The sequence below is a fragment of the Rhea pennata genome, chromosome 15, assembly GCF_028389875.1.
Source record: "Rhea pennata isolate bPtePen1 chromosome 15, bPtePen1.pri, whole genome shotgun sequence".
NCBI classification, from domain to species: Eukaryota; Metazoa; Chordata; class Aves; order Rheiformes; family Rheidae; genus Rhea; species Rhea pennata.
The window spans coordinates 2,790,920-2,815,168 of NC_084677.1; the positions used below are offsets into that span (position 1 = coordinate 2,790,920).

Below are 24,249 nucleotides of genomic sequence, written 5' to 3' on the forward strand. Positions count from 1 at the left end.
GCCGCCGCAGTGGGACCGCGGCCGGCGGCGAGCGGGGCCGGGGGCTCGGCGCGCTGGGTGTACGCACCGCCGTCGCCCAGCTCGCCTCAGCGCTGCGGCTCACGGCACGGACGTACGCCGCCTCGCTGGGGGCTGCGCTCGGAGCTGCCCTGGCCTCAGCTCGGCAGCGAAATGCACCCAGCGTCCATCATTAGGGCCGGAACTGGGATGAGCCCGGGAGAACGAGGAGGATGTTGTGAAGGTTTTGCCGCACGCTTTGCTTGGCGTGCGAAGCTTCAGTTCCTGCTCGTCTGTGGCCTGGCTGTGCTTCGGAACTCAGATTCAGGCCTCACATTTCCCCCTTCCCCGCTGTAATTTCCTGCCTGTATATCCAGCGGCCGCAGGCACCGCTGAATCATTTTTCTGCCATCACGTGTACGTGTTGCCTGTGTAACCCTTTAGTCTGCCTGTACTGTTGGTAGATCTGAGGAGGCATCTCAATTCCCTAATCAATCTGGAGCTATTTCATTGCTCACTCTGTGGGAAAGCAGCAGGAGCGGCGAGGCGCTGAGCGGCTCCTTGGCGGCGCTTGCTCTACCCCTGTGTGAGGTTAATTTGCTCCACAAGAAATGTAAAACTGTTCTACGGTTAGGATTCAGCTCGGGGCACACGAGCCAGTAGTAAGTCTGGAGGCAGGAGAAAGTCGTCCGTGCTCTGCTCTGATGGATGCAGTGCGTGCGGGGCAGAGGGTTTTATCAAACACACTAGTGGATTTTCAGATCCTAACAAAACAGGCAGGTGTCCTGGCCAGTAACATCACATACGTGACAGGCTGCACGCAGACAAGTGGGTGACTATACAGTGAGACTCCAGAGGCTGAGGTCCAGTGGCTTTAGGTACAGAGCCAGAACCTTTGAGGAGAAGCGCTGAGGAAGTGGGTCAGCAGAGCACCAGGGAGAGATGGTTTAGTCCTGAGGCAGAGATACCTGCATAGGAAAAGAGCATACTGCAGAAAAGTAAAACCACGAGCACAACTCCCTGGTGCCCCTTGCGCCCAGGCATAGTGCTGCCCAGGCCAAGCCTGGCAGACCTCGTGCTCTCGGCTGGTGCTGGCGGGTTTCTAGACTGGACAGCAGTTCACCAGCCAGCCTGAAACCACAGAAAGCGCTAAGCTGCAGGGGGCTGGCTACCGTGGTGAGTTCCTAAGAATAAATTAGGTATCTCCGGTGTGAGGAGAGCGATACTGCAGCTCAAACCCATCACCTGGTATCATGCAACTTCCTCCATCAATACAAGAGTCTCTTGCGAGGAGGGATTAGGGAGTACTGTGCAGGAAGCAGAGCCATAAACTACTTTGCGTTCGGCTCCTGCTAAACTCTCACCCCGAGGCTCAGGAATTCAGGCAGTACACTGAGCCCTGCTCGGTACCAAGCAGCACCTTGTATAAGGCAATGTTCCTGACTGTGCCCCGGTTGCTGATGTTCAAAAGCATCAATGTCCAAAGGCTACAGAGAGGTCAAGCACTGCTGCTGAGTGAAAAGAACTACACAAAGTTCTGCTTGTAGTGGCAGAACAGCTGGGAAAAATGGGGGAGATGCTATTTTTTAAAAGGTTTTATTTGGACATTTTAGAAATAATTAAGTCTCATTAACATACAATTCACTTCTTACTCCCAGTGTTTTCAGAAGGAACATTCAATTCCCACATGGAAAAACAAAAATGATCCTCAAACCTTTAACACCAGGAAGCCCGTCCGCACGGTTTCCGGAGAAAGAGGCTGGCTTCTCCAAGCAGAAACCCAGTGAACAGGAGTAGCACAAATTCAGTAGCTGTGCAGACGCAGTTCCCAGAGAGGCCTCTGGCCACTACCAAGGCAGGCATCAAGTATTACATGCTTGCGCAGCAATTGCCACCACCGCTCCCCAGAGGGGTGGACTAAGGCCTCAGACCGATGGCCTGTGAATGCAGCCCACCGTGCAGGACTCTGCTGCGCGCTGGGACACGGCTCAGGCGGGCAAACAGCAACAGGGAGTTGAGGCGCACCAGGCTTACAGCTTCTCTGTGCTACAGGCGCAGACCACAGCCTGGAGTAGTAACTCAGAGCTTCTAAACAAAGCAGTAGCAGGAAGGGAATGCAAGAGCTTTCATTTTTCTAATTAGTGCTTTGCATGCTCTCAGATGGTTCATTTAGTTTCCTCTGTAAATGGTTTGAAACACTGTATGCACAGAGAAAAGGCAAAATATTTCCCTTCTCTTAAATACACCAAACATCTTCCAGCCTTTTCAAACTACTTCACTCCTCTCCCTCTCCCATGAGCCACTCCTCTGAACACCACCTCCTTCCTCTGCTTTGTCACACACTCTTCTCCAGACTCTCAATTCAGCTTCTTGCACCAACTCGCCTCTTCTTCCATCTCTACCTTTCAGGACTCATTCTCCTAAAAAGAAATTGCTTTCACCCTCCAAAAGCAGGGTGGTTATTAGACTGAAAGGAGAGAGACCCTGGGCTTCACTTTCCCTGGGATGCTCGCAGGGTATCGGACATAACTGCTCCCCACACTCACCCCTCCTAGGGCTCCTCTCCCCTGTGGATCTGCTGGTGCCGGAGGAGCGCAGAGCTCACGGTGAAGCCCTTCCCACAACTGGCACAGGCGTAGGGGCGCTCCCCAGTGTGGATCCGCCGGTGCTGGATGAGGTGGGCACTCTGCCGAAAGCTGTCCCCGCAGTCAGCGCAGGCATAGGGCCGCTCCCCAGTGTGGACCCTGTGGTGCCGGAGCAGGGCTGACCTCCACAGGAAGCTCTTCCCACACTCAGCGCACTCGTAGGGGCGCTCGCCCGTGTGGAAGCGGCGGTGCTGGATGAGGTGGGAGCTCACAGTGAAGCTCTTTCCACACTCGGTGCAACCATAGGGGCGCTCGCCCATGTGGAACCGCCGGTGCTGGATGAGGGCAGAACTCACCGTGAAGCTCTTTCCACACTCAGAGCACTCGTACGGCTTCTCCCCTGTGTGGACCCGCTGATGCTTCATAAGCTCAGAGCTCTGGCTGAAGCTCTTGCCGCACGCCACACACTCGTATGGCTTCTCCCCTGTGTGGACCCTCTGGTGTCGCGTCAGGGCTGAGCTAACGCTGAAGCTCTTCCCACAGTCGCTACACTCGAATGGTTTCTCCCCCGTGTGCACTCGCTGGTGCTGGACCAGCTGCGAGTTCCCAGAGAAGCTCTTTCCGCACTCGGCACACTTGTAGGGCTTCTCCCCGGTGTGGGTTATCTGGTGCCGGATCAACTTCGAGCTCATGCTGAAGCTTTTTCCACACTCTGAGCACTCGTAGGGTCTCTCCCCCGTGTGGATTCTCTGGTGCTGGATGAGATGCGATCGCTGCCGGAAGCTCTCCCCGCACTCGGCACAGCCAAAGGGTTTCTCCCCGGTGTGGATTCTCTGGTGCTGGACCAGGTTGGAGCTCACCCGGAAGCTCTTCCCACAGTCTCCACATATTGTCAGCCTCCCTGCAGCAGGATTTCTCTGCTGGCTCGTGTCTGGCAGCCTCCTGAAACTTTTTCCACGTAGTGTCACTCTGCTTTGCCTCTTCCCCAGGGGAGTTCTCTGAACCGTTTCCGACCTGCGTGGGTGAACTGGATCCTGTTCAGGACTCTGGGAACTGTTCTCCTTGGAGAGTCCTGATAGTAAATCTTCTGGCTCCACTGGCCGAGGAATGCCCTGCTGGGGATTTTCCTCTTTCTTGCTCACAATCCCATCCTCAGCTGCAATTAAATAAGAATCCAGAGAGGAGTTATGGGCAGGAAACTGTGCAGGGGAGATCAAAAACGGATAAATTCTAAATCAGTAGACTGATATTAAGTATAAAAACTCCTGATATTTCCCTCCTTTTCAGGGTATTTTGCAGTGTTACAGGAACAAGCCCTGGAAAGAGCTCTGCATGCTTTGTAACAACTGGAGGCTACCAAAATTAATTTTATTAATTTGTCAAGTCAAAACTACAGTAAAATTTCGGCTCTGGCTCCCCATTTTGATACTTACAAGACTGTTTGCTGATGACTAATGAAGTACAAATAGTCCTAAGAGAAATTCAGGTGGCCTCTGCCAGCAAGCCGGAGCAGCATTGTTAGCACTACAGGAAGAAGGGAAGATAGGGAGAAGGGGAGTTGCAGTTTTACCCTCTAAGGACACAAACAGCGAACAACGCGCAGCCCCCGCTCCACAGCGGTCAGTCCAGATTGTTACTGACTTTGCCACAAACAGCATGAAGCCACGAAGCAAGCCTTGAGCTCCTGCCGGAAAAGCAGCCAATTCTGCTTTTAGGTCCCCTCCTTTTGACATCACAGATGATCCCTGATAAGGACTCCTGCCTTCCACAAACAAGGTCAAAGCTTGTAACTCAAAGAGACTGTTAAGGCAGTGCCTGTACATAAGGAAGGATGGCTTGTGGGGCAGGACAAGCATATTACACCTCTGTTCCTTTGCTGAATCAGATTCTCAGTTAAAACAGATGATAGAGAGGTACAAAGTCTTCTTCAGTGCAGACCAGGCATCCTAAATAACGACAGTGAAGATCATGTAAAGACGGACATGCTCTTCCTCCTGGAAGGACTCATCGGCACAGAGCCCGCTCCCGATGTGTGGGCAGCACTGCTCTATCTAAAAGATGGACAGAAGGTGCTCAGGACCACTGAGCAGGCCGTGGCTGTCAGCCCTGCACCTGATCAGGCTGCCTGGCTCAGGGTGTGAGGGCTCTCTGCACTGGCTTTGCACATTTGCACATTGCAAGAAGAGGGATATTTGAAGCATGCAGAAAAAACAGACGATCTCTTGTATGGTGAGGGCTGATATCAGGAACTAAGTGCAAGACTGTTGTTCGGTAAGAGAACAGAAAACTGTGAGACCCATGCTGATGAGCTTGGAGAAAACAGCTTTTCAAGAGAAAGGAGGAAGGGAAGGATTGTTTGAAACATGTGCCAGTCAAATGGTTCCAAGACACCTCAAATAACACTGGTAACCTGGATATTAAGAGGACGAGGAAAACCTAAAAACACTTCTACAGAGGGATGAGTTGTCTAGGGCTCTCCTTCTAGGGCTCTAGAAATGGCAGAGGTGGGAGAATACTCTGTGTAGAAATAGCAATATCTCAGCAAATGGGATTCATATAGAGCTAGTGGAAAGTCTAGGAAGTTTTAATACTAGTCTCCTGCCCAGGTTTGGGGGACAGGAGCCTCTGAAGGTTGAGGTCATGCTGGGCTCTATAACATTCTCTCTTGTTTTTGTAGGCTTCCCCATAGAGGACCTCCTGCCCTGTCAAAAGATTCACCGTAACATATAGAGCAAACTCAACAAGCAGAACATAGCCAGCCAGCTCCCACAGCATTAGAAATAAAGAAGTAGTAATGCTTGAAAGGAAAGACAGCTACTCTCCCAGGATACTATAGCTGGAAGTGTTATTAAAAGTTGAGCTGAAAGTCAGAGAAGGGCCATAAAGAACCGTCTCATTAAGCAAAGGTTACTTGAATTACAAAAGATGCAACCTTTATGCTTTGACTTGTGCTGCAAGTATTGGACAGACAGAGAGAGAAAATGCACAGAGACGACATAGGCCCTAAAGCATGAGACATGCAGGGCACCTGGAGAGGCTTATGCCCATCTCAGAGCAGAAGAAAAGTAACTTTCTGTTTCCATCAGCACAGAACAAATCCATTGTGAAAGGTACTATCGGTGAAATATGGGTTCAAGGGTCAAGCCCACCGGAGATTCTTTGTTGCTGGTTCCAGATTACACATTGAGGAAAACCAATAAATGTGAAACATGAAAAAAGTGCATGTCAGTAGAAGTAATACCAGGTATAGTTATCACTGCCTTCTAGTGCATAGGAAATGAACAAATTACCTGTCTTCTTATTCACATGAAGTCTCACAGAAGCATAAACTTTTGTGAATCCACATTGAACAGCCGATGCTAGTTTGGCATCCAACTTGTCTTTGCCAAGACAAGATGCCTGCAAGAGGCTTCTTGAGTATTTACATAGAACAGCGACTCCTTCCAGCATACTGCTGAAATGTGGTGTGGTGAGCAATCCCAACCAGTCTGAAAGCAAGTGCCCCCAGAGTAACTTTGCTGTCAGCGGAGAAATACAACTCTTTGCAGGCTTACTGAGGGCTTATGTAGCAATGGCAACATATACCTCTGAAGAGAGGCATTATATCCAAGTTTTAAGACTAGTCAATCAGGCTAATAGATTTCCAGATGATCTCTAAAGACTCTATGGACTTCTAGGGGTGAAGGATGACTTGCTCTTGACTATGTGTAGGCCAAAAGTACAGAACAGGTTGAGGACTAAAGCCACAGGCATGGAGACCTCCAGATTTTTATCCCCATAGTGGGGTAGACATTTATGCTTTGTATACTTAAAGATTCAATTGCCACCTTCTGATTCTCTGAAAACTATATCTTGTAAAACAAACAGGTAACACATACCAGTACCGTGGGATCGATGTACAAAGCATAGGTGCTTCCAGTAGTCTGGCAGAGTTGCAATAAGGAAGAGCATGCCTTGGAAGAGGAGAGTCACTCCTCAACCTTAAGTAGACAATAAAGGAAGGAGAGACTAGAATTTCCACCCAGACTTACACCTGTATGTATTTAATCTTCCTCTTTCTCTAATCAGTATAGAAAACCACCATGATACAACTTCACAGTGAACTCCTGAGATACCTTTCACAGCAGTCTGGTGTGGCAGTGATTCCAGTTCTTCCCTCAGCTAGTTTTCATTAAAATGGTCCCTTGAGAGGAACAGAAACTGGAACTTTGCTATTCACCATGGAGGCATTTCCATTTGTCTGCAGTTACTCCCATCCAGGCCTGGAGGAAAAGAGAAAGGTGATATCCAAAGACAGGACAAGAAGAGGACATCTGTGGCAGGTTGGCATGAAGCTCTTGAGCTGTATGTCAGACTTACTGAGGGGATGATGGAGCTAGACATGTTGCTGTGTTGCTGTTCTGCCCAAAGAGATATCCTTCACTTACCCTAGCTTGGATACTTGCACAGAATTTCTTTCACACTTAAAGAAGCCTTCAAAGTCCAAAAGAATTAAGTTTGTACAGTATTCTGTACTTTGGGAAGGTCAGAAGTTTCAAGCTTCTTATTACAGTGATTATAGCCATGGCTCAAGCTCTCATCTATGAAACTTCCCCAACCATTTTTGTTACTTCTGCTACTGGTTATCCTCTCTGGCCTCCTAGGCAAGTTGAGTATAAAGGATTTGATCAAAATCATGATGACCAGAACTCACTGAAGGCATTTTGACTGGAAAGAGCACAAGGGTGTGATCTCTCTCTTACAAGGTGAGAGAGGGAGCCACTCCTAGACATTCTGGAGGGAGACAAATCCCTCCAGACCTAATACTGGAAAGGTAAGGCTGAACTGACCAAAATGAATAAGCTTGGGAGATACAAGGAATGTGGTAGCTCCAGTTAAGTAGGGTGAGTATACACAGCCGGAACGTCACTGTACGCCTGGATCTCTCTCTCAAGAGAATCTGGCAGTAGCATGAGTTTTGGCCGATGCTCTGCTCTACCTCACAGCAGTGGGAAGAACACAGTGATAGTCTCCAGCACCTAAATCAGAGTTCATGAAAGAGAAAACAACGAGAACTATTAAACATTGGACACTGCAATCACAAATAAGCTGCAGATTGTTGGAGGACGGTAGAGTGTGCTGGGGAGGCACTACTGTACGCTTATCTCATCCCCTTCCCTGGCACCTGCTTGTAACCAATCCATGAGATGGGGTTCTGAGCTATAGGGGCCTGTAGCCCATCCCAGGAGAGTCGTTCACAGAAATTAACAACATAGCTGGGCTACTGAACATGGTATCTTGCCGCTGGGGGCTGGGAGGTGTCTGATGCAATGCTCATCTTTACAAAGGGCTTGGGAGGAGATCCAGGGACCAGGAAGCCCAGCAGCTATTCTAAGCAAATGAACAGAAGCCAAAATAAGATAAAGTTAGTGGGCATATGGCCAAAGAGGGCATACTGGGAAAGAGCTGGCCTGACCTTTGAAAAAGGTTGTCTCACCTCACAAACCTCTTGGGAGTTCTTCAGAGGTGTCACCCGTTTCCGCAGAAGCAAGGTCTGGAGTCCAAAGTCATTCCCAAAAGACATTTTGTCCTTCAAAACTGTTGAAGAAACTAAGCTGCCACAGAACAAGAAACCCTAAATAAAGTGGAAAAGGAGGGAAAGGGGAAATGGAAACATCTGATGATGATTCTGGTATTCTGAATTAGAGAGACAGGAGCTGAATGTAAAGAACCTGGCAGCCTTTGGATGCTGACTGACCGGGGAACAGGGGAATGACAGGAAAGCTGATTGCACATAAAGACTTGCAGAGAGGAAAAGCCTCTATACCTTGCACATAGGCCAGGATGGGCCTAGGATGTTCTTGTTTCAGGAACAAAGTCTTGGAGTTAGAACAGACTGATAAAAGTCACAACTCCAGAGCAAACAAAAGAAGCTTATCAAATGTTAGAAATTGTTGGGAAAAGAATAGAGGATAAAATATAATGTAATTCTGCCTGCTGCTCAAATCCATGGTAAGCTTACATCCTGAACACAGTGTGCAAGGTGGGGATAGCTCCCTCAACTCAGAAATATTAATAGTGTGGAAAAAGATTCAGGAAAGTAACATAAGATGACAAGATTTGGAGCAGCTTCTGTATGCAGAACGATTCAACAGGCTGTTCAGCCTAGAGAAGGTACAGCTGATAGGGCATATCACAGAGGTCTATAAGAATATAAGCAGCCTGCAGAGGGTGGGCAGGGAGCTGTCCCGCACTAGTTATTCCAATACAAGAACTATGGGCATCAAGCACACTACTAGAAGGCAGCTTCAAAGCAAAGGCGGCAGTTCCTCACTGCGCAGCTAAGGCGGCAGCGGAACTCCTCACTGCAAGTTAGCCTGGATGCTACAACATCCGCGGACTCAGACAGCAATAAAATACACAGAAGGTTATGAAATATTAACACACCACACCTAGCTCAGGAGTTTCTGAAGCCACAGAAGACTCCGAGCTGAGGAAGCACACAGGGAAACGCCACCGCCCGTTCACGGTGTTTGCTCTTCTCCGGGTATCCAGTATCGCTCGCTGTCGGGGCGGCACGCCAGGCTGGGCGGACTTCGGCCTGACCCGCTGCAGGATCTGGGGATGCTGGAACTCGTCTTCTCACCGATGGCTTCACAGACAACCGCGCAGGGCCCTTACCTGGACAGGCGCTGCTCAGAACCGTCCTTCCCGGGCAGGCCCGGGCCCGGGCGAACCACAGTGCCTCCTCCTGCTCCATGCGGGAGATCATGTCCGGCTCGGCGCCAGGCCCCGCTCGCGGAGGGGAAGCGGGAGCGGGCAGGCTCGCAGCGCCGTTTAGCCGCGGACTGCTCTCCGGGGGGGGGGGGGGGGGGCTTCTGGATCTGGGGTCTCGGGCAAAGCGACCCGCCCCCGCGGCGGCCGGGTGCCGCCCGGCTCGGCTCGGCTCGGCTCGGCTCGGCCCGGCTCGGCCGCCCGAGGATGCCCCAGGCGCGCGGCTCGCCTCGGCGAGCGCGGTGCCTCCAAGCACCCCAGCGGGGCGGCCGCGGAGCGGGGCTGAACACGGGGGCTGCGGGAGGGCCCTGCGGGGCCGGGCCGGGAGCTCGCCAAGGCGGGGCGGCCGCCGCTGAACGGCGGGACCGGGCCGGGCCGGGCCGAGCCGGGCCGGGCCGCCGCCGCCTTCCTGGGGGGGGGGGGGGGGGGGGGGGGGGGGGGGGCGGCACGTGACGGCGGCGGCCAATGGCGGGCGGCGCCCGCGGCCTGCGACGGCGGCCGAAAATGGCGGCGGCGGCGCGTCCGGCGGCGCGGGGCTCGCCGCGAGGGCTCCTCCGGCTCCCCCACGGCCCGGGCTCCGAGGCGCCCTGCTGGGGGTTTCCTCTCGCTCCTGTCGCCGCCCTGTAATGAGCCGGGACGGCAGACGCATCGCTGGCGGGTGAGGAGCGCCCGAGCAGCAGGCCCTCCGCGGGGCCCACACCCCTTACGAGGCGCCTCTCACACACTAGTAGCAGCAATTCTCCCCTTTTAACATTAACGAGGCATTTTATGAGGTGTTTTTTTTTTTAAAATTCAGGGCATGTTGCTGCCATATAAGAAGCTCCGGTAAGTTCATCACTTAAGTAACGTGACTGCCCGCCCTGGTCGGAAACGCCGCTGCCGCACGATTGCCCAGAAAGCCCCAGCGAGAGAGAAGCGACGTGTCGGATCACACGCACCTTCTGAGGAGCTAGTTCTGGCCCTGCAGAAGAAGGGAAAAGGTTCTTCATACTCCAGGCCCCATCTGAAACCTCAGCGAACAATTCAAGACAGCAGAGACCTCCCCTGGGAGTCAGCCAGGACGGCTCAGGTGCCCTGGAAAACAGGCGTCACAAAACCACATCAGGCACAACAATGGCTGGAGCAAGATGAAAGAGAAGAGTTAACACGTTCGTGCAGTTTAAGGCCCGAAGACACGACGAATGTACTTTTTCCGAGCCCCTGGGGACCTCTGTGTTGCCTGGCCTGGCCTTGCTCGCCTGCATGCCCAGATGCTGCGTGGCCAGGCCTCGCTCCCCAGCCCTCTCCTCAGGTGAAGGTGGAGCTGAATCGCACAGAGGACTGACCAAAGCCCACAGAAGTCTAACTGGCCTGGAGCTACCAAAGGCTCCACAAGGGAGAAAGCCCCTGGACAAGCACAAGAGCCTCCTCTCTACTGCAAAGCCTGAACTGGCTTTAGCACTAAGAAAAGTCAGGGAAACATTCACAGTCTGGCTCAAGCTTTGCTTGGAAGATGCCAACTAGTCACAAAAATGACAACAGAAAGAAACTAAATGAATGACTGGAAGCTGCTAGTAGGCCTCTGGCTGTCAGTGAGCAAGTCTGCATTCCTGCATATGTCCTGCAGGGGAGCACGCACTCCAGGTCTGTCCTGCCTCGTCTCAGAGACTCTGACTGGCCACGGACGTACAGGCAAACGCCATCTTCTCCTATATCCTCTTCAAATGGGAATATGATTTTGGCAAGTCTTGTATTTACTTCTCTGACCCGCATTTTCCCAGATGGCCTAACGCACTCCTTACCTGTGCAGGGACCATTCAGCAACTCCTCTTCCTCAGAGCCCTTGAAACAGGCAACCAGCAGCTCTTCCTCTTGTTCTATGCAGGAGATGACATCCAGTTTAAGACTGAGAATCCTCCTCAGGAGAAGAGAACTGGGTTACTACTATTTGCTCCAAAGATACCTCCTTGATGTTAAGCCCAGCCATACATTTGCTAGGAGATGCATTAGACAGACAGACAGAAAGGAAGTCCTTGGCTGGAAAGACCCACTTCCATTGTGAACTGTGCTTTGACCACACTAGGAAATTGAGATAAATCACACGTGATGGGGAGGGGGAAGGGAAGAGACATATGCAAGGCTTGGTTTCAGTCTTAGTGATCTCTAAACTGGCAGAGACATGAGAATGGACCATGGCAGAGCCCAGCAAGACTCTCCCAGGAAACCTAGCCCAAACATCTTGCACCTCATAGTGCAAATGCTGAACAAAGCAGGATGGTTTTTTTCCAGCCAAGGACAACCTCCTTCAACAAAAGAAAAAGGTTCAGAAGTCAAACTTTCAGCAAAATGCAGCACAAGTCCCACAGACAGCCTCTGTTTCTAAGGCTCCCCCCAAGCCCAAGCTATCTATCACCAAGCTTCAAGATCTAGCAAATTACAGTAAGAAAAGCTGCCCAGCAGCTGTCTTCTCCCTTGGACTCTAAAATCTCACCTCCTCATAGACTAGGCCTGGCTCTGGCATCACCACAGTGGTTCATGCATAAGGAAAGATCACTCATGGCAAGAGATATTAACTGTAGCAGAAGCAGTTAAAGGTACATTGCCCATATTCTTCTGCTCTCCTTCCCCTCTTCTCTGCACTCTGTACATACTGAGGATTTCGGGCAATGAAGGAGGAAAGCATTTTTGCACTCTGTATCCCAGGCACCAATTTTAAGGAGGTGCAGGGCTCCCGTTCACTGCCCTGGAGAAGACAAAAAGTGTCCACGCTCTAACCCCATGCATCCCCAGTATAGAGTACATATGGCCAATAAATCTAAGCCCTGACTACTGCACACGGCTCCCTGCTCAGCAGGGAACAAGACAGACCAACATTGCCCAGAGAGCACAGAAGGGACGCAACAAACTTGAATAAATAATAGGAACACAGAGTGGGGCAGCAGAGGAAATCCTTCCTCTGTCTGAGCTCATGCTATGATGCCAGGATGACTCCTCACTCCAGCCCCCCTTGCCAAAGCAACATATGGGTGACTCCTCACTCCAGCTCCCATGAACAGAGTCAAAAAAACAGCATGAAGTCTGCATGACGCTCCCTCGCAGCTGCTGCTGGGGTGGGTTGTTCCTGCCAGGAGACAGACATCAGACACTGCGGGAGCAACTCCGGTCTCAGCCTGAGACTGCCCATGCAGGAAACAGGCACAAACTGTGGACTGAGTATCACGCGATGGCTGAGGGTGGAAGGAACCTCTGGAGATCATCTAGTCCACTCCCCCACCCCCACTCAAGCATTTGCATGTATCTGCGCACTCATCACCTCTTCCAGACGCTGCTTCCCTTTCCATCATACCTCTGCCTGCACCTCTAGCTAGGGACCAGGCTCTGTTCCCAGCAGGTTTGCTCGCTCTTAGCCGGATGGGTGGCAGGAGCAAGAGCTCACAACGTCAGTTGGCAGAGCGGGGGCTTGCAGACATGCGGGGTCAGGGAGGCGAGGGCATTGGTGCGGTCACTCTTGCCTGTCCTCAGTTACCTGAACTCTCCATCTCAGGAGTTTGCATGTGCAGAGCTTCCCTGGGAAGATGGTCTCTGCTGGGAGAAAGAACATATCGTGCATCAGGCACAGGGTTATGACACGACATGCTGCTGCCAGAGTGCCCCGGCACGAGGCAGGACACCAGCCCTGCGGCCACGTGGGCGCTGCTGGGTGCCCACAACCCAGTGCTTGCCTCAGCCTTCCCAGACTCTGTGCTGGCAGGCAACCCCAGAGACCCCTCCTGAGAAACAGGGACGCCTTGCTGTCTGTCAACTGTCAGGTCAGAAATATGGACACGATCCCCAGCATTTGTGCAGCAGGAGTGGAGGCTTCAATCAACCCTGCTGCCTGCTGAGCTTCATCGTGGCATTTAATGCTTAGGGCTGTTTTCTCCTGAAATAAAAGGCAGGTCAGCTTCTTAGAGCAGCCTAGTGAGGGAAACAGTTGCGTGGATCAGGGTGCTGACATCCACTGCTCTGTGCAGTTGACTCTGCAGGGTACCCAGTGAACATCGCCCAGGAGAACCGCAGCCCAATCTGTAGAGAATTAAGACCTTATCTCTTACTTTATTACCCTGATTTCCATGGCCTGACATTGTAACTCTCCAGTAGCCAGTGCCTGCCTGTTGGCACCATGATGAGGGCTAGATGGCCCTTTGGTCTGGCCCATCACAGCAAGCATGGTCAACCTTACGAGAGAAAAAAAATCAAAGCAGCTTTGATTTTTTTTTTTTTTTTTTTTGGACAGAGGGAACATGTATTTCTTTCCTGTGCTGTGGAGGAAAGGATGACTGGGTCAGTAAGTCAAACCTTTGCAGACCACAGAGAATCTTAACCATTGACAGAACCTCGATTTTGGTCAAGAAAAAACCTGGGCACTATAGCAGCCAGATAGTGAGAGACAAGGAACCTGGGCAGAGGAATACTGAAGGTACCTCTGAAATCCTGCTCTGGGAGACAGTGACTGAATCACAGAGACATCTTTGTTGAAGACTGTTTCATCTCTCCCAGTCACTTTGTTGTTTCACTAAAAACCCAAACAGCTTTTATGCAATGTCTTTAAAAGAAAATTTATACAGGAATGTTTTAAACTGTCACTAAAAAGCAAATAAGTGCCTTTGAAATGTATTTCCAGAACACCTTTAGTCTCCTTAAAGAACTGCAAGAAGGACTGCTCTTGTATTTAATCCTTTGGTACCTAAACTTTAGCACTGTAAGCCTAATATTTGGGGTTTGTTGGCCCAGTAGAAAGGGAAGGCACAACAGTGAATCAGTCTATATTTAACACTATTCAAATGTTTTTCATTAAGTTGGTCCCTACATGGGTCTTGGACACCAGGAGGATCGATTACATCCAGTTAAGAAATGCCAAGAGACATAGGGTGACTTCTGGAGTGAGTGGACATAGAACTGCACTTGTACAAGAAAAATAACTCTCTTGCCAGATGCAAGATTATTATATAAACATAGGTAGCACAGCTTTTCAGAATAAACCTTTCGAGATTATTTTTGTAAGTAGGAAATGTGATAGTGCACAAAACAACAGGCCGGTAGCTGCAAAAGCATGCCCTAATGTTATCTGTAGTCAACCACACAGATCATGTGGTTGCCACAGCACATTTAGAAGCAGTGTTTTCCAAGGCTCATTCAGAGCTCATCTAGTGTGTCCTGGCAGAACAAAAGCATTATGGATTGCCAATAACATATTTGCTACTTTTTAACTTAGAAAACAATTAAAATCTTCGTTGAAAAGTCCTTTTCTTACAGCCATGGAAGCATTAAAGCAAACATATCAAAATATTTTTCATAGCTGTTACTACAGAGTTGGAAATAATTACAGGAATAATTACAGAGACAATTGATTTTCCAAAACAGAAATGAGTCTGCGTTAAGAACCTACGAAAACAGAGCAATATATACAGAACAAGCTGACTGATAACAAATCATCACTGGCAGATGGTAACATCAATGTTAGCTGGAAGAGACACCCTTTGCTTACAGATTAATGGAGCCAGTTAACAAATAACTTCTTTCTGATAATTTGCAGGGTATGTCAGATACGTCACTGTGATCTTGAGGGCTGTAAACATTTTAAATCTTTCTTCCTCTTCTGGGAGAAGCATTAGAATTACCAAAGACATTTCATCAACTTCAGCCACAAAGACACCAAGACAAGCCTCTGCAAAATGTTACCTCCAAACCCCGATAGCACAAGTGTTTAAAATTATTTTTCTGCATTAGGCAAAGGTTGTCCAGTTGCATGGCTTAAGGATGACAGAGATAGGAGGATGGAGACACCTTCAGTGACTTAACAGACTAGGAAGTTTCTTATGCTGCAGCGCTATTAGTTGAACAATTGTAATTTATATGCACTGAAGTGTGGCACTGTTTGTTGAAGGTTAAAATATAACCAAGAATATTTTGACTGCAGTATCTTTGATCATAAATATAAGTCTTGCTTAGAAATACAGCAGAGAAGCTGGAATGGGATTTTACTTATTTTCACATATTAGCACAGGTAAGTATGACTGAAAGTTTCAATGTTTATGAAATGTGTACTTGAGAGAGAAATGCATGACACGCTGCAGGAAACAATACTTCCCAGAACGCCACTTCAGGGCAAACCTCAGCCTTTTCATGCAAGAATGTCACCTTAATGGCAGCTCTTGCACTGGAGAATGAGACAGGATAGATGACATGCTTGACAGGGAAGCAAAGGAACCTAATTAAAAAGCTCCTGAAAATTCACCAGACCTGGCAGAAGCTGCTGCTCGGAGCGCCCCACATTATTATACACACCACAGGGACACCTGACAGAGAAGAGGAAGTTCCTAAGACCCCAGCAGCTGTAGAGCTGGCTATCCATTTCCCCTTAGCCATTGCCCACCCTTCCAAGGCCAGACCAGACCCTTCCCCAATCTGTCCTCCTGGCAAACCAAAACACCTCCCCCAGCCCTACCCGGGGTCTCCCCTACCTTTGGGCTCCACGTCTCAGACAAACCTGGCAGTCTGCCTCTCTCCAGGTATTGGATCCACCATTTGCCAGACGCTGCCAGGTGATCTCTCTCGTTTTGGCTCTTCTTGCTGCTGGGCCTCCATGACACAACTCTCCCCTTCTTCCAGTTCTCTGCCGAGGGTTTTAGCCAGTGCGCACACTGTGAAGCTGCTACTGCTCCAGCTAGACCCAGTACTACTACTTAGACTCCCCCCAGTCTCTCATAAGACATTACTTGTTATAGTTTATCATTAGTACCTTATAAATGGTTTATTGTATATAATATAAAAATCAAACTGAGGCTATACTGTATCAAAAATAGAAAATATTTATATGTTCCAAAATACATAAATATGTTTAGAAATCTGTTTTCTTTTTTAAAAGCATTGTGTCCATTTTGCTGAGTGAGACCCTTTTCAGATTCAAAACTCTCAAAACACAGGAAAGTCAGAAGAGTTTATGAAATTAAATACATAAAAGATGACACTTTAGGGTCTAAGACATCCCCAAGAGTTCCAGATGTTGTTTACAACTTAAGATCAGTCCAGGTTGGAAAAGAGACTGGTCAAGGAAGAGGGTTTAAGTGCTGAAAAGATCCAGTGGTCACTATAATACTGCCTTCTTAAAAAGAAAATTCTGTGTCAAGGATGTGCTCTGGTCAGCCTACAGTAACAAGGTAACACAGCCCTCAGAAAATGGAGCAGATGATATCTTTAACACAGATCCCAGCATGCAAGTGAACGCACACAGCTGAATGCTGGAATCCAGAAGGCTCTCACATAATACCTGGAATCGGAAGGCACTTTGGGGAGCCATCAGAAATAGACTGGAAAAACAGCTGTGTTGTTCAGCAGCCGTTTAGGAAATGCAGATTTAGAAGTTTTACCAGAGACCACAAATTGAATCAAGGACAGGAGAGAGGCCTCTTATTTCCAAAATGCTCCCTGCCTTAACAATCAGCAGGGCCACTTGCACACTGAATAAGGGAAGACTGTAAGTCACTTGGGTCCAAACACTGAATACTTCATACAGGGGCGAAGAGATTGGTTTCTTGCTGGCAGGTTATTCTACTGAATACTGGAACTTGAAGTGTGAAGCACCTCTCTGCCCAAGCCCAGGGCAAGGGCTTTGGCAAGTGTCACTGGAAGAAGCACCTGCCTCTGGAAGCACCGAAAGGAAGAAAAGACAAGAGACCTAAAACCTAGGAAAGAAAAGACAAGGTGAGGAGGAGAAAAACCAGGGAAAACAAACAGAGGCTCCAGTGAAACTCTGTGCTGGAGGCAGTGCAGCAGCAGGAGTCTGTGCAACTTGGAGCAGATGGCATGGGAGCAGCAGCTAAGTTCAGATTCATTCTCCAGTGTGTCATCTGGACAACAGGCCACAAGGAGGAGCAGCTCACTCACCAATCACACCAGCAAATCAGGCACCAGCCTAGAACAGGGTTTCCAGCTTATCAGGAAGGCCTTGATGTTCAAAACTCTTGAAACAGAGGACAGGGCTCCATTCAGTATCGTCTCCTCCGTTTTTTGTTCCCCTTTCCTTTCTGTTCCTTCTCTTTCCGGGCTGCGGCCGTGGTAAAGGTGATACAGTGAGCATCTAAGAAGTCCAGCAGCTTTGCCTTGGCAATCTTAATGCCATTCTGTTTCAGCTCCGAGTGCAGTACAGCCAGCTCAAGTGGCTCATAAAAGAGGATCTTGCGGTACAGGGCTGGATTTGAACGGATGTAGTTCCTCACTGCCTCCAGTTTATCTGCCTCCTGGGCTGCTGCCTGAGAAGCTGTAAGGTCATCTTCCTCCTCTTCAGACACAAGAGCACAGGCCTCAAGTTCATTGGCAAAAGAACTAGAAGTAAGAAAAAGCAGACAAGTGATCAAGTAAAGAAAGGGTCATCCAGGGAACACCCAGAGTGCCCCAAGTCCCTGTCTGCCAACCTTGTAGCTGCCCTCTGTAGGATCACAGACCTTCCGGTACCAACACTCACAAAATAAGGAGTGAGGCAGAATGTAGTATGTGCTCTGCAAAGTTACACATCCCAGCCATAACTGCGCTGTCTGGCATTCCTTGCTCCTGCCTCAGCACCTACTGCTGGTGTACTTGCAGACTCAACGTACGCAGCACCACACGCAGCCTCTGCCGAGCAGTGCTGTCTTCTCACTACTCTAGTTGCAGGCTCTCACGCAAATCTGTGAGGATCCTTGACACTTTGGCTTGCACAGCTGCCAGGACATGCCAGGTTTGGGCTCTGCCCACACGCAGTTTCAGCCGTGAGCATTTCTGTGCTCTCAGAATAGCTTGCTAGGAATTAGGCTAAAACAAACAAAAAAACATTTCTTTTGTACTACTGTGTTGACCTTCAAGTGACAAAAGCCCAGGGAAGGCAGGCTGTAGCACAGACCTCTGTATTCTGCACTGACACTCATTTCTTTGTTTCTCATTTTCCTAGGTCATCTCTGTCCTGTGCAGCAGAGAGACTCTTTTGTATATTTGTTCTCCTACCTCTGTAACCCAGCAGAGATGTCACTTCCATCCAGTGAAGAACTTGCAGATTCCTGAGATGCTGAGAGCATCAGCTCCTCATCATCAGCTGCCAGAAAGTTCCTCTCTGGAGATACAGATACCTTCTGCTCTCTGGCTCCTTTGTACTGATCTGTCATTTCAGCTCCCTCCTTAGCTCCCGAATAGCCTGTTTCAAGGGGTCCAACCAAGTCATCGCCAGCACTCCCCGCAGTGAGCACTGAATAAGCTGTAACAGCCTGCTTCTTTTTCCTCACAGCATTTGAGGCTTTGGCACGCTTTCCACCTGCAGTCCGGTTTGCCTTCAACTGCCTAGAGTGTTTGGCTGGGGACTTCTGCAAAGGAGGCTGGGAAGATGGGATTTCATCCTCCAAGTCAGCATCCACGTCCTGGTGAGTATATTGGAATATCTCCTTCAGCTTTAACACCATCTGGCGTTTTGGGAAAGGACGAACTCCAAATCTAAAAGAGAAAGGTGGGAGGTCAGGCTAAGATTATGCTGCACCTTCCACTGTCACAGCTCAGGAATGTGACCAGGCCAAGAAGCCCAGCGGCCAGCTGGAAGAGCACGACATGATCTCAAACAACACTGACTGAAACATTATCAATTTTTCCCTTTCAGTGCAAGAGCTTTCTTTCAAACTACCTACCAGCAGGCTTCTGCTCATAAAGAGATGTACTTGTGGACATAATGCTAACCTTCTCAACTCCTTCTTCAGCTCTGGGGTTTCCATCATGGAGTAAGCTGGCATTGGTGTCATGGGAGTCTCAGGAGACTCATCCCTCTCCTGACAGGCAGGCTCTGCAACAGAATGGAATTACTGTCATTAAAATTAGTACAGAAGGACATAAGAGGGCTGATATCTTCCCCTCCTGGTGGCAGACATTTTAATGTTATTAGTAACTTAGTAACTGTTTAAGAGGTACTGCTTGTCTGCAAAGTCTTCTACTAATTACTTTTATTTTGGACAGAACAATCAACACTTCTTTTGTTGCCTTCTGGTCTGAGATGCCTTTTTTTGGGGGGGGACTTTAATCAGCTTAAATTGAGACACACGTCAGGTCTGCATATAAAGCCCATTCAAGGTTTTGTTAGAATAGTTGCAAGGTAGTTAAAAAGATGTTTACTGAATTCTGTGAAGTGGTTCTTCCCCCAGGAAGGAAATTTCATAGTAGACACTAGATGCAGAAGAAACTGAACAAGTCAAGATTCTGGGGACCTGAATTAGATACTGATTTACTCATTTTGTGAAGCAGTCAGTGTCATCGGTCATGTTCTAAACCCCTGTTGTTAAACTAATCACGTAGTATACTATAATTAGTAATATGTAGATAGATACAGTGAAACAATAGATACTAAGAGATCAATTACTATTCTTAGATCTTAAGAGGCAAGGAACGATGCAAGTGCAACACAGTTAAAATATTAATTCTAGCAGACAGTTGACCCTGGAGAAGTATGCTAGTATTTTGTGCATTGTCAGACATTCAAGCAGAGGGGGCTCAACTCCTGCTCACCACTAAGTGAAATCTGGTGGCAAAGATGAAGAGCAGCTTAGCTTTCAGTCTTGCATGCACTCTGGAACCACTCACTGGGTCCCCCATTCAGGACATGTGATGGGGGCACAAAAATCTATTACAAGAACCCAGAACTAGCAAACAGAAGGCAGCGGAAGTGAAGGCAAAGGCGCATCAGGAGAGCTTTGGAGGAAAATATGCATGGAGCCTACCCGTGGGCAGGGGTAGGCACCTACCCCCAGCCAGCCTCTGCACCTCTGCCACTGAATGCAAAGCCTACCTGATGCCTTCCTGTAAATATTAACACATACATCAATTTATGAATGCATGAAAAACAGAAGACTCATTATTGCAAGGAATAAACATCTCCTTGCATGCAAGTTGAAGGCTGGCTTTGTTTTGTTTTTTGTTTTTTTTTTCCCTCCCTCAATTTCCACAATGAATACTATCACTGTCAAAGAACCAGCATGAATGAAACACAGATTGCTATGCTCCAACAATCCCACTTATTTAGAAGCACTCTTTCCCACATCAGAAGCTGACTGTACCTTCTTTGTGCCTGGCCATGACTATTCTGTATCAGAAGGCCAAAATACCTTCTCAATATACCAGGTGAACAACAAGCAGGATCATCACCTAAATGACAATGTTTTAACTTAGTTCAATGAATCTAATACTAATACAAGCTCTCACCAGGGGTCTTTACAGGCTCTGTCTGACAGGCACCTGCTGCAGCTGACACCCTCTGAGACAGAGGAAGCATTTCTGGGAGTTCATCTCCCTCTTCTTCTTCTCCATCCCAATCATCCCAGAGTTTGGAGTTTAGATAACTTAGTCTACTGCTCACTGATGAACATGCCTCAACAGGACTCTTTCCAAGGTGAAGCAAAGTTCTTCTTCTGTCACCAGGACTTCCTCGAAGAGGGGTACTGCCCTTAATTCCCTGTGCTTGGACTGGGCTCTCCCATTGGTCAGGCCAAGAGTCAGGTTTGGGGCTACTGGCAGTGCTGGCACTTGCACAGTCAACCCGACTGGAGTTCTGGCTGTTACCTCTGACTGGCGACAGATATTCAGCATGCCAGCAGTCATCAACAGGGATTGGGGGCTCATCGCCAAGCAAGACACTACTACTCAAAGAAAGTAGACTTGCTTCCTTTTCCCCCTCACTGTCCTTTATCTCAATCACACTGGTATCTGCTTCATCTTCCAGTGACTGCTCATGGCATGGAGGCACAGGTTTGGACACAGATGAGCTCTTGGCACATTTGTTTTTCATGCTGTTGTAGCCAGGGGAGAGAACTGGATCCACTGTAGAAACTGTTGCAGTGTCCACGGAAAATGGTACTGTCGCTGGGCTGCTGGAAGGGTTCCTTTCACTGTCGGAGTTCTCCACAGGCAACTGTTTGTCTGACAGAGTTGTTCCAGGAACTTTTGTAAAGCTAACAGCCATTTCACGGTCATTGTTACCTACCGCAAAGCTCTCTGTCCTGAGTTTAGACCTGGAATTCTTTATACAGGTAATACTTTTGACTTGCATCTGTGTTGATAAATTTCTGCTTTTGCTCAGAAATGGTGTATCTGGCACTAGCCAAGAGCTGTCCATACCCGAAGACTCCTCGTGACCAATTCCTTCTTCATGGCTCAGGTTCAGACTCTGTTTGTTGTCTGTACAAGCACCTACTTGGCTGCTGACAGACAGCTCTGTGGACATCTTTACATCATTATTTGTATATACTGCATCTGTAATGCCACATGAGACCTGGGATGATCTCTGCTCTGTTTTAGTGACTGATGATGAGTTATGTTCAGGTTTTGGTATCTCAGGACCTTGTTCAATGCTAGCACATTTCACTTGCCCAGGGATTTCCACTTTCTTCAGAGGAGAGCCTGACTCTGGTGACTTTTCTTGTTCTAATTCCATTTCATCACCGGAAGACAAAACAATAATATCAGCTTCTTTTTTCCCCTGAACTGCAACATCTTGAGTTCTGATGACTGGTGATGACAAAACTGAAACATATTTATGCTTGCTTAAATCAGTGCAAAACTCTTCCGGAGAAATTGTGTTCTCTGTGTTCTCATTTCCTGATGCAATGTCCAACTCACTGCCTTTCTGGAAGGATATTTTGTGAGATGAGAATGATTTTTTAATTCTGTTTTTCTTTGGCATTTTTGCTTCTCTGGGAAATTTCCTATTTGATTTTGGAGACGCAGGTGAAGAGCCAACAGCAGGAAAAAGCGGAATAAAAGGTTTGGGAGGAGGACTGGCACAAAACCCATTCTTACAGGGAGAGGTGTCTTTTTGTGACTTGCTGTACATAAGCAAATCATTAACATCAACATGTTTTTCACTAAAAGCCTCTCCTGACTTTCTGATAGCTTCTTTCACTGGGGAAGGCTCACAGTATTCTCTCTGGTTTGCAGGAAATAAGTGTTTATAATTTTCATTCATACCAGTATCACTGTGGGTATTAGTAAACTGATTTTCCAAGTGGTCTTCCCCTCCCGCATTATTTGAGACCTGAGATAACTTGGAATCTTTCCCAACTTTATGTCTCCTAAGCGTCTCTCCTTCATTAGTGGTGGTAGTATGGGATGCTACACCCAACTTTTGACGTTCATCCTGGCAAGGTATAAAAGTGATGTTTGTGGCATTCACATTCGTGCAGCTACTTATATTCTGCATTGTCTCCTCTTGTTCAGACAAGTCACATTTGGATCCTTCCACATCATTGTCTTCCTTCAGATCTTTCAAGTCATGGCTCATCGAAGCAGATTCAGATCTCTCTGTTTCTTCTTTCTCAGTCTGCTGGTTCACACCTTGCGCTGCCTCAGTATCACTGTAGATGCTGTAATCTGTGCCTTCACTCACCCCTGTTTCACCTTGAGCCATCTTTCTCTGAGTTGCAGCAAACTCATAGATTTCCTCCAGCTCCTGTTCACCCACCCCATTGTCATCTTCCTTCTGGCATTCAGGGTTCAGCACAGCCTCTTCTTCCTCATCTTCACCCACCCACACTGACTTCAAGAGCTCTTGGAAGTTCTCAGCTCTGTTCTCACAATCTTTGTCATCTCTCACAGAGATGAGATCATCTTCTGAATCCACTTCAGAAGACACCTGGCTCTCTCCAGTGCTGTTTTCAAACTTGGCCATGAGTTCCTTTACACCAAACCTGCAAGGATAATAGAAACATTAATGTTTTTCTCCTTCAAAATTCCTCCATGTTTTAGCTGCCTGATCACTCTAGTGAGTCTTGTGAAGAATTTGCATGAGGATGCTGGTTTTTCTGAGATGTACAAACTCTAGTGTACCCCTAACATTCAGAATTTCTTTTTCCACGTCACTCGCATGAAAGCATGAGATTCACTCTTCATTTTTTATGTTTGAAACTAAGCAACTATATGACGACACTAATACTCTTTTGGTAGTTGCACTGGTGAGTGCTACACAGCACGGCAGGGGCTGAATAATGCCTGTAGTGTTCAAGCTTCAAGGCCCTTCAGGGTGACAGGGCTACCTATGTACACACATGCTGGCAAGCCCCAATCATTACCTTTCATGTCTCAACATGGGCTCCTACAGCACATTCCCCACTTCCAGCTTATCTGGGAGGTCACAAGATCTACCACTCAGTCTCAGAAGAACAAAACAAGCTGAGGAACCAAACTTGGCACAGCTCGTGTCTGTGCTCTGTGCAATGTGTGGATCTCTGTGCAGACTATCCTCTAACTTGTACCTGAAATTCTTTCCAAGAAAACTACTAGATGTGCTTCACCTCTGTGAAGAGGGCTAGGGCTCGGAGATCTTGGTTTAAAGCAGAGGGGACATCAGCTCAGTAACAGCACAGATGCAGCCCACATGACTGCAGTTAAAACTCCCAAACTGCCATAAAACTAGGAGGTAAATCACAGCCCACTCGAGAAACAAGATCTGATTTACAATATTTGTTTGTTTCTTCCTCTTTCATAGGTCCTTTAATTCTCAAGTCTCGTGTTTGAGCAGTTTCTCAGCAAAACAGAAGCCAGCAGGCTCTCTGCAGACACTCCACCAGCAAAAACCCTTTAATGTCATTGCTACCAAGAGCCTGAATTTAGGGCTAAGATCATGTATTAAGGACAGATACTTAATCCAGTCCACCCAGTATGTTTACACACTGTATGTACAGAATACACTCATGCAAATCTGTTTAGTTAGATGCTATCTCCCACCCACAGTCTGTTCTGTTTCCCTATAGTTTCCCCACTTCTCACTAGGAATAAAAAGTTAAACTTAATTTGTGAATGTATTGTGCCAAATTAGACAAACAATTTCCTTATTAACATAAACAAGTCAGTAACAGTTTCAGGTTTTCCCTCTGTGCCACCATAATCTTTGAGTTTC

The 24,249-nt window shown here is 48.2% G+C and overlaps 2 protein-coding genes and 1 long non-coding RNA gene across 15 annotated transcripts in view; 1 reads left to right on the forward strand and 2 right to left on the reverse strand.

Annotated features, from left to right (window-relative positions):
- Positions 1–946: 946 nt before the first annotated feature.
- On the reverse strand, positions 947–9,716 carry LOC134147270 (zinc finger protein 501-like). 8 transcript variants are annotated; one of them, XM_062588255.1, is made up of 4 exons: positions 9,243–9,332; positions 6,698–6,844; positions 6,461–6,562; positions 1,578–3,738 (listed from the first exon to the last, which is right to left on the reverse strand). In XM_062588255.1, exons 3-4 carry the CDS (start codon positions 6,531–6,533, stop codon positions 2,549–2,551), a joined length of 1,263 nt encoding a protein of 420 aa, XP_062444239.1. In that variant the 5' UTR covers positions 6,534–6,562; positions 6,698–6,844; positions 9,243–9,332; the 3' UTR covers positions 1,578–2,548. The 8 variants fall into 8 exon arrangements, with proteins under 8 accessions (XP_062444235.1, XP_062444239.1, XP_062444240.1 ...); XM_062588256.1 differs by lacking the exon at positions 9,243–9,332 and adding an exon at positions 9,014–9,100; XM_062588252.1 differs by lacking the exon at positions 9,243–9,332 and adding an exon at positions 9,014–9,088 and having other exon boundaries at positions 6,698–8,196.
- A 132-nt stretch (positions 9,717–9,848) lies between these two features.
- Positions 9,849–15,272, forward strand: LOC134147273 (uncharacterized). Its single transcript, XR_009959979.1, has 2 exons — positions 9,849–9,993; positions 10,132–15,272. It is a non-coding gene; the product is annotated as an uncharacterized LOC134147273 (long non-coding RNA).
- The window catches only part of SLX4 (SLX4 structure-specific endonuclease subunit), a 40,045-nt gene continuing 26,086 nt past the window's right edge, over positions 10,291–24,249 (reverse strand). The window contains exons 13-19 of one of the 6 annotated variants that reach the window (XR_009959977.1): positions 20,595–23,041; positions 19,050–19,152; positions 18,333–18,812; positions 15,818–17,678; positions 12,661–12,896; positions 11,117–11,232; positions 10,291–10,409 (exon numbers count right to left, since the gene is read on the reverse strand). Coding sequence is in view for 1 of the 6 variants with exons in the window: in XM_062588248.1 (XP_062444232.1) it covers positions 17,342–17,678; positions 18,333–18,812; positions 19,050–19,152; positions 20,562–23,041 (3,400 nt within the window). In the remaining 5 variants the exon portion in view is untranslated. Of the gene's footprint in view, positions 10,410–11,116; positions 11,233–12,660; positions 12,900–15,718; positions 17,679–18,332; positions 18,813–19,049; positions 19,153–20,561; positions 23,042–24,249 lie in introns of those variants that run through there. The other 5 variants (XR_009959974.1, XR_009959973.1, XR_009959975.1 and 2 more) reach the window with 5 other exon arrangements.